Source organism: Geospiza fortis, unplaced genomic scaffold, assembly GCF_000277835.1.
Source record: "Geospiza fortis unplaced genomic scaffold, GeoFor_1.0 scaffold231, whole genome shotgun sequence".
Lineage (NCBI taxonomy): Eukaryota > Metazoa > Chordata > Aves > Passeriformes > Thraupidae > Geospiza > Geospiza fortis.
The window spans coordinates 2,545,411-2,555,734 of NW_005054351.1; the positions used below are offsets into that span (position 1 = coordinate 2,545,411).

At 37.3% G+C, this 10,324-nt stretch overlaps 1 protein-coding gene across 6 annotated transcripts in view; it reads right to left on the reverse strand.

Annotated features, from left to right (window-relative positions):
- The window catches only part of SLC4A7 (solute carrier family 4 member 7), a 57,746-nt gene extending 47,704 nt beyond the window's left edge, over positions 1 to 10,042 (reverse strand). For all 6 annotated transcript variants that reach the window (XM_031058907.1, XM_031058904.1, XM_031058906.1 and 3 more), the window contains exon 1: positions 9,966 to 10,042. In XM_031058907.1, coding sequence (XP_030914767.1) covers positions 9,966 to 10,020 — 55 coding nt within the window. In that variant the 5' untranslated portion in view covers positions 10,021 to 10,042. The remainder of the gene's footprint in view (positions 1 to 9,965) is intronic.
- Positions 10,043 to 10,324: the final 282 nt, after the last annotated feature.

A 10,324-nucleotide genomic window follows, 5' to 3' on the forward strand; every position in this document is an offset into this window, starting at 1 on the left:
GTAAGATGTCAAGCTTATTTCCCAAAAAAAGAATCCCTAAGCCCAAAAAGATACTGCTTTATAGAAGTTTCATGTATTTTTACAGTGCTACCTGACTAAAAATACAAGAAAAAACCATTATTCACACAAGGAAGTTCAGCATTTAATTAATTGGTCAAAGATTCCTTTTCACATAACAGGATCCAATTCTTGACACACTTCCAATACAAGTTTAATTAGAGCTGACTGACTGGCACTATGACCAAATCTGAAATTAAGCACATTAAAAGCTATTTGTTTCCATGTAAGAGTGGAAAAGAGATTAATTTCTGGAAGCACTCATCAGTCCTATTTATAGAGAGAGACTTGTCTTTTTGTGAGTTTCTTCCAACAATACCCAGCCCCTGCCTGGCAGCCTGACCTCTGCCCTCCATGACTGCTATGCACAATGCAATTCCCAAAGAAATTAATGCCAATGTGACACCTATAAATCACTGCCCTTGGTGTATATATATATGTAATACGATCGGGGGCATCATTAACAATGGTCATGTTGCTGACACCATCATGACACAATAATCTTAAGCGTAGGGAAAGCAAAAGTACGAGGTTCAAAAATAACTGCATTACTCACCACATTCCACTCAAAGCCACCACTCACTGCAAGTGCTGTTACTATGCCTGTTAGGGTTTCTGTTTTATTTTATATATTCAATTAGCAGGTATGAAGCTACACTTTATATATACACTCCAACTGCTCTATTTGTTGCCAAAGTGCTGGATTTTTTTGCAGGAACTGTTTCCTCCTAAGAGAAACTCTAGCACACTTCTAGTAATCAAGCATTTTATATAATTAACAAGACTGTTTTAAGCGTGTGTTTTGATCACTGCACTGAAGAAAAAAGAAAAAAAAGACAAAAAAAACCAACCTTGAAGGAGTCTGAAACTGTTCAGGATTTTACTCCCTGAAAAATAAGGACTTCCACATTTTGGTCTTTCACTGTTCCCACAAATAAGAAACAAAAATCTCTCAGAGATTTTCCAAGGATCTCCATCTTAAACGATACACCTTGCTATTGCAAAAACTGGCATTTGTAATAGTGTGAACCGTTTCCATAGTCAAAGACCACGTTGCTGCATGGAGAGGTCGAAATGATGAGTCTATCTCCTTTTACCTAATTGCACTGAGACAGAACTTTTTTTCTCCAGTAGAAAAGTTTGGAGGAGAGCAGATATGCTGCTAAGACACAAGTAAAAGCTATGGAAAACTGAGCTGAAATAAGCAACAAACAAGGTGTTTTTAAACAACCTGGGTCCACAGCAAATGGCTTTTACTATGACAGAAACCATAGAATCATGTCCAGGCACCTCGTAGCTGCCTCAAGCAGGCACTGCCAAGTTAGTAACGTGGATGGTCAGTGCACAACCTACATTTGCTATTGCTGTTCCACTCCAAAAGGAAGATTTAAAGGAAGCCTTCTTGCCACCTGGACAAACGAGGGTTTCACAGAGACAGGGAACAGTCTAGCCATGGGTTATGACCCTGCCCTTCAGCCCACACTGCCCAGAAGTGACTACTGTGATGCTATTTCCTCATGTAGACATGGTCTTGCAGGCAAATGTAAACCACGACTACCTTCCCCAAAGCACTTCTGTATATGCAAAGTGTTCAGACATCTGCAATGGTACTTTGGGACTAATATGAAATGTCAATGAGCAAATGATTTTCAGCATTTATAAAGTAAAATGGATCACAATCCAATGTAATTCCATCAGAATAACTAAGAAAAAACCTGATGTTGATAAAAAGCCTGTGAAATATTTTTCAGAGCAAGGAGTGAGGGTGGCAGTACAATAGACCAACCGAGAAAAATTTACCTATAGCAAAAAGAAGCTTATGAGTGCACCTCACTGTTCCTTAGGAAAAGGGACCTTCATTCTGCTATCACAGTCATAAATAAAGATATTTCAACTACTGTCTAGAAAATCTGAAACTACTGCTGTTGACTATACTGTCATGATTACCCAAAAACTGCTTACAGACATATTCAACTCCAAAAGTGGGACAAAACTATGTAATAAAAATTGGACAAGCTTAACTTTGATTCTACTCAATAAAGCAAAGCATTAGAAGCCTTGTAAAAATAAGATAGCTGCACTGAGTAGGTCTGTGTTTCCTTAAGTTTCATTATTCAGATAGGAGTAATAATGTTTGCAGATAGACAGACAGAGATTTACTTATAAATATAATTTACAAGGAAAAGCAAAGTAAAACAAAGCCATGGCCATTTTTTTCCTTCATTCCCAGTGAATTGAACTAAACAAGTTATTTTTCAGATTTCACATTTTTCAGAAAATTTTGGTTTGGCCAAAAAACCAAACCTCAACAAAATAAAAAAACAGACCTCCAAGAAAGGCAATTAATATAAAATTAATATATCATCTGTGAAAGCACTGGAAATAAATTCAACTCTAAAAGGGTTGGGATTCAAGTTTCTAGCATGGGGTGTTATTTTTACAAGGGACACAACCTTTACTTGAATATTGTGTTTAGAAGTTCAAAAGGTACATCATGTGACCTTCAAAGCTTTATTCACGTAAATGTCTGTAGCATAGTACCACTTTCAAACAAAGCTTCTTACAGAATTACTATAAACCAATAATCAATAGAATTAGTAGACTGCCCAATACTAAATTTAGTAATACAAAGCTCAAGAGATGATTGCTCATTTTAATCCAACATGACTTTATCCAAGCTTAGCTGTTCAAATCCACTGAGAGTATTTACTACTTAAGGCCTTTATCAATATGAAACAAACTTAAGTGTTAGGATCTTGAAACGTGTCTCCATCACATGGTTGATCTCCAATCACATGGTTGGTCTCATTCCAAAAGTCACTTTGGGTGAAGTCCTATAACATTTACAGAAAAGAAAATGCTCTGATTTCTCCCCAGAGCTCCTATGAAAGTGGAAGATTTTCATAATAGAAGACTTCTGAAGCCTGAGAGAGCTGAACAAAAATGCCCTGATATCACTAGGTCTTCTCTTTTCACACAGAACCCTCTCTTCTCTTTGGCTAGATGCCTTTAAAGCTTCATAGAAAGAAGGACATTGTTCTCCATCTTAACAAGGAAAAGCAAAGGAAATCAAGTTTGTATCTATGTGGATTCTGAAACCCTGTTACTTAGAAATTTGAACTAAGAGCAATCAATGATGGATGTAAGGACCATCTGCAGGTAAGCTCCCTGGTCCAACCTTGCTCAAAGTACAGCCAACTTCAAAGCTGGAGCCATGGTTTTGATCAGTTTAGTTAGGATGACAGCCATCCTTTTAGTAATTTTAAGGATATATGTTCTACAGCTTACCTAGGCAACCTATACCAACCTACAGCAACACACTACCTGAAAAAAAATTCTAATATCCAACTATCACTTCTGATAGAGCAACTTCTGTGTGATCCCCCTCACCCTTTCACAACGTACCATTGTGACCCTATCTTCCCAACTGAAGACTAAAGCTTTGTGACAAGAATTACTGTTTTTATGGAAAATCTTCAAATAATAATCTGAAGATGGAAAATGTATTTTATACAGAAGCCTTTTTAAATCAAATAATGTCATCATCTATCTCATTCTAGCATGGAGCATTCCAGTATGGAAACACTGGAGCATCTGCAAGAGAGACCCTAATCCATTCCTTAAGATCATAAAACAGGGAAGAAATCGGCTGTTTGATGTCTTAGCTCACACCTCCAAATGCATTACCCTAGCAGGAAAGATCTGGAGCACAGCATCTCATTCCTTGGTATTAATTTCCCTTACATCACAGAGAATACTTGTATGCACAAAAATAAGCTCAATGCAATCTACGAGCACAACTTATTGTGACCTTTGCTGTCACAAGACTGCTCTGAAGTTAGAAGTACAAAAATGGGGAAAAGGAGAGGGATGGAAGAAGTAAGAGTAAGAACAAAAGTGTCTTTTGTTGCCCTTAAAAATTTCAGAGTCCATAGGACTTCTCCAAATATTCTTGGTTCTGGTAAAACTTAAGGAACAAGAGCAATGCCTCAATACACACACACACACCCTTGTTTATTTATAATGAAAAATCACTGAAGTCACTAATTCTCAAAAAATACTTCTGCTACGCTAATTTTCTAATTAAAAATAATGTCCTACTTCTGAAGGATGCAACTAAATGCAGAAATTAGTATTGATAGTGAAGCTCCTGGCATAAGAGAGAAACTAAGTATTTCAGAACAAACAGCATTTTTCACTTATTTTATAAACTTTTCATGCACATTCCCAAGAAAGAGTCAAATTATTTTCTACAGAATTAATGTATCAAAAATGAATATAAAATAATTTAATATAATCTTGGTCTTCCACACATCAACTGACTACTAAGCAGTCCTTTAATTACAAAGGATTCTTCTTGTTAAAGGAATTATTTAACTAAATCTATCTCATCCTCTCAGAATTAAACATTTGAGATAAAATTTTCCAACGAACCTGTCAAAAGAAGTAAAGAAAATTCTTTCACGGGATAACTGCATGCCACGACTGGAACCCAAAGGTTCTCCACAGTAAAGCGTATTTTAGAATCCAGAACACAACCTGGACTGTACTCTGATATCTCCTGCTGCTCCTAGGAATTTGGTCTCTCTAAGAATACACTCTTTATACTTGAACTGATAAAACTGAGAAGCACAATCCCAAACCATAGTCAGCACAGCACAGCGTAAAGTGTTCAGGAAGAGTGTTTTCTCACTAGAGACAAAGATTAGCATATTCTGCTGACAAAAACAGTAAATGCCAGATTTCTCATTACACACGAAAGTGATTTTTTTTTCTGACTTAAAATCAAATGAGTTCGTAGGGGCAGTCATAGAGAAAAATTCACTGCATACTTCTATTAGACACAATCAACAATATTCAGGAAGGGTTTATATTAGATAGGCAGGTAGAAACAGTAATAGGAAAAGCTTAGTGCTGGGTGGCAGTGCCGCACAGGGATTCTGGCACAGACCTGTGGCTCCCTGCCAGCAGCCATGTCCCTTGCCAGGGCAAGGAGCCAGCCCTTGGTGCTGATGGGAGGGAGGACAAGCCGTCCCTGCGCTGCACAGCCAAGGCAGAGCAGAGCTGGGCCCCACGCGTTATCCCAGCTGAGGATCCTCGGTGCAGCCTGTCTCTGCAGCAGAGCTCAGGAAAAAGGATACACATATAAGGTAATTTCAAAGAGTTGTTTCTGTTGGAGGAGAGAAAACCTAGAAATAAGCAATTCAAGTGGAAGTCCCATTAACATTCAAGACTAGCCCTTTGTCCACTAAACACAACATAAAACCGCAGAATGGTTTGGGTTGCAATGAATCTTAAAGATCATCAATTCCCATCCTCCTGGTAAAGACATAAGGCTTCCACATCCTAACACTGTTCTTATGAAGTATTTCATAAGAAACTTCTGAAATGAAAATTTTCTGACTTCGTCAACAGGTCACAAATACATTGTCATAACAATTTTGATCACAACCCTCTTTGTACAAATGCTTAAATGGATTGGTTTGCCAAATGCATCTACTGGTATTTACAGAAGGAATCTTGCTTCACAGAAGGGTTACTCATTCCTGAGAAAAACTCAACTCTCTCCTTTTTTATTTATTTTGTAAATTAAAAAAAGGTAAATTTAAAAGCTTAAACTGCTATGAAACACTAACTTTCAGTGAACTACAAATAGAGAAATCATCCATTCAGCAATAATTCTAATATCCAACAAGGCACAAGTTTAGTCAATTTTTGGAACAGCTGATTTTTAAGGGATTGAAAAAAGGTAAAGGTTATGAAAAGTCATCAAGAAGTAATAGGTTGCAGATTCAAGTAGTCTCTTCTGCCTCATCTCAAAAAGTTTATATTTGAGTGATCTGGGACTATCAAGTTTACTGCAAGTTTTAAGTTTTGGTTTGTGCTGCTTGGTAGAACTTCAGTTTTATGACCATATTACTTAAATAATAATTTTATGTGTGTTTCAGATTATAAAACTATTATAGTTTGCAATTAGCTGTCTTTTTATAAAATTTCTGATACAGTCAGAACAAAAACATTACATCTTGTTCTCTTAAATAATAGAAGTCAGGGAAAAAATCATTACGACACAGTTTATGTCAAACACTTTTAAAAAGCTTCAAATCATGAAACACTTGTACAGCAAGTTGTCTACTTAGATACACAATATTCACGTAAGGGGAGAAAAAATACAGGATTATTTGATTGCTTGCCCTTGTCAACTAAGATTAAGTGAAAACCACAGTTCTTTTCTTAAATAAAAATTAAGGCTCATCAAGGTACATGAGATAATAGGGTGACTTAAAATGTAAACATTACTTACACCTGCCACAGGATAATGTGAGAGTAGACAGCTATTAAACCATCTTAACTCTTGAAAGCTGGTGCTTGGACTTATGCCACAGAAAACTAGTCTACCAAGACATACATTCCTGACCTCAAGATTGTTTCTGGAATGAAACCTCTGTTATGTGTAAACTGCTTATCTTTGCTATGCCCACTAAGAGTAACAGAATGTGTCCCTTCTTCCCTTACACTGTATCTAGTAAATGTATCCTCAAATCAAGGTTGAAAAGTAGCTACACATTTTAAAAGATGCATCCTTGTAGTATCAAGCCAGCCCAAGTTAAGAAAGTTTTCCTTAAACATCATTTAACAGAAAATACATTTTACAAGATCACATTAAATACCTCTGCCATTAATATTCTTGCCTTACTTCCATCTCCTGGGTGACTTTGTTATTACTCTCATTCACTGCAGCTCAAAGAGCCTGGCATCAAGTTAAGAACATTAGGTGCTCTTAAAAAAGGTTATTTTAAGATGTTATTCCCTTTTCTAGCTCTTCTGTAAACTGACATTTGTTAATTCAAAATAAGGCCTTACAGCTTCAGTAAAGTGCAGTACCTTTATTTAGTACACACACAGTCTGCCCACAATTGCAGTTTACCATCTCTAACCATTCCTCTTTTATGGGAAGAGTGTTACGAAACCAGCAGCCTGTGCCTAACCTTCCTAACCTAAACACTGTCACTCCAGACAGGTATCACACTCTGCCAGCCACCATAAATAGAATGCAGGGCTTGAGAAGCTCCAAGTCCAAGATCTATTTTCCCCTTTAGCATTTGTTTCTCTTTCCATTAACATTTCATCACAAAATTTCCAGAACATACAAGAAACTGAAAACACTAAGACACCTTCCCTTTAGTATTAAGAGCAAAATTATGCCCTCTGCTCTATCAAACCTATCAATATTAGTTTGTACATGCTTTAAGAAGGTTAAGTATCATCTGTCCATATGGGCTCTAAAAAGTGTTGTGCTTCACACCAGAGCTGAACTCAATGCGCTGCTTGCTGACTCTCTCTGAAATTACATCGATGCATACTTCTGTAAAGGTTCAAAATTCCTAGTAGTCCTTTTCAAGTCACCAGAAACACATATGGAAAGACTAGACTGAAATAGATTAAAGTCTTAAAACACTTCCAATGCCCAATGCTTTAGTAGAGGGCTTCCCAAGCCTACAAGAAAATATTTGTGTCAGAAATAAAAAATAATACTAGTTGGAATTTTTTACTGCTTACTCCTATTTCTCTCCTTATAGGATTTTGATACCAGAATTACAAACAAAACCTAAAAATTCCACATACCTACTTTTATCATAATAGCTTATAAATAATGAACTCTTAAACAGAGCTATAAGTCCACATAAATTCATCCTCTAGAACACCCTGAGTTTGAAGAATCTCTGAGAAGGTGACTATATGAGCTGAACAATCACACTTACATACCCTTTTCTCTTTCACAGAGGAAAAAAAAACCGTTTTATTCTTACTTTGGAATAGTTTTCACTTTGATAAAAGTCAAACTATATGGTGCCCCTCCCTTGTTCCATTCTATCAATAAAAATTTAATTCTTACAAACATACACGATACTAAAAAATATATGTGAACACCAAGAATAATTCCTATTTACGTGAGAAAATGTGTACCTATATACAACTTCACATATGTGATAATACTACTGGAAAACATTTTTCTTGTCAGATACTTCCTATTAGTTATTTGTTAAACCTCTGTATCCAGCCCCCTCTTGCATTGAGATACAACACTGGGCCACTCCAAAATGAGTGAGGGAGTGAAAGAAAAGATGAGGAGCATGGCTAAGAGCAAGGTGATGAGACTGAGATCTCAACTCCTCCTTTCAAAAGCACTTACATTGACTCAATTGTTCATTGGACAGCAGTCTACATTTCACCTTAATTTACTCTTTGGCTATGGGTAAAACAGGGTTATTTTCCATAGCAGTCATCCAAGTGCTTAAATTGCCTCAGGCAGCCTGAGCCCCCTGCCTTCCCACTCAGTATCTTGGTTAACTGCAGTGCTGTACGAGCTGAAGCACTCTACAGGAATGTGCTCTGAAAGAGACTGGGGAAGCGATCTGGCTGCACATTCCCATGTCATTCCTTGGGGTCAAGGCATTACAGCTGCTAAGGCTGCTGCCTCAAACACTACTCCAGCTGGATGCCTGCTTCCCCTTAACCCCTGCCTCCCTGCAAAACATACACACAGACTTTCTGGGTCATCTCCTGAGAAAAGCAAGAGAAAGAAATAAAGGAGGAGACAGCTTAAATCTCCACTGTCTGATTCAACTGCAGAAACAGCCATGGCAGTGGTTTCCCTACGCCATGGCAGTGGGTTCCCTACAGCAGAACCCCATCTAAACCAGCGTTGTCACAGCCTCCACTGCCGCACCTCTCAGCCCCACATTCACGCTTCCTTCCTCTGCTCAGCTCCGGCACACATACATCAGTGTGGCATTTTGGGTGCCCAACAGCTGCGATCTTGACCATCTTCCTTTGTCAGACTGGTAAATTTTCCACTGGCTTAACAGACCTAGCTGGGATTGTGGTTTGGTCAGGCCAACAGAAGTGTTAGCACAAGACAGAAAACAGTAACAGAATGAAGGGGACAGATCAAGAGTATGTTGCAGCAGCAAACAACTTCAATCACTTTAAACTGTCTCCTGTTATACCACAGTATGAGAAAAATGTCACAGCAACCTAAAATCAACCTTTCTTAGCCAAAAACTGCTGCCATTATGGTTTTTCCAGTGTGCTGAAGCAGTGTAAGAGTCAATACAACTCAGTGAATCTACTGCCTTCTCTAGCATTCTGCAAATGTTAATTAAGCTTCAGAGTATTCCATGTGAAAGGCAAATAATGAAGACTTTAACACTGCATTTCCCTAGTTTTTTCCTTGTTCATTAAGGAGCATCCATGAATCCTCATCCCAAACTAATTTGTTTTCAAGTAAGAAGAAAAGTCATGTCTTAGATGAAATATCTAATTTTACATTCTGCTACATGAAACTAAATCATTGCTATTTTTATTGCTAAATGTGGGATCCTGAGTCAAATAATGAAGACTACCATAATGCTTTACTAAGAGCAGATTGTGGAACATACAGTTTACTATGGACCCAGAAGGACAGTTACATGTCTGTTCAGACTCTCAGTATTTGAAGTGCATGACCACAATCACAAGGACACTTAACTTTCAGAAAAGAAAACAAACATCTCCCTCATGACCCCTGTTTCCTGACTTTTAATTCTTCAGAACGTGACATCATTCATGCTGGAAAATTACTTACCAACAGGAATTATTTTTTCAAACCTAAGTCTAAGAAGCAAGCTTTCCTTGGAAAGCTTCAGTAATTTTGGGGTTTTTTTTTGGTAACAGATTAGAACCGTGGATATTTACCAGCATGCACAGAGACAAAACAGGGCATGTCACCTCTGCCTTTCACCAGTTTTACTCCCAGAATTTCATGATAGCCATAAAATTTTGATTCCTTTTACCAAAGAAAATTCATCTTTTATCCCTAGGAGAAAAATACATGTTAATCAAACACAAAACCACCACAAACTTACTCTCTAGTTCTTCCTTCTCAAAATTTGTATTGATAGTAGAGCTGATTTTGCCCATATCCACAACAGCTTCTTCATCATGACCCTGAAGAAACAAGACACAAGTTTAAGTTACAACTAAACAGAACTACTTTTTTTTCCTAAATATGTTCTGAGACAGTATATTGTCACTAAAAACCTACCCATCCAATTTTTCAAGAAAACATTACCCTGCATTGAAGGAAAAGACAGTAAATCAATAGACAGGCTAAATACCATAAAATTTCCTTCTGCAATACTCTGTATTTCATTACAATCAGGACACATGTTTCAAAAGTGCAGTATTCTTTTAGCTTTTTATTCAACAGCAATCAATCTACTTC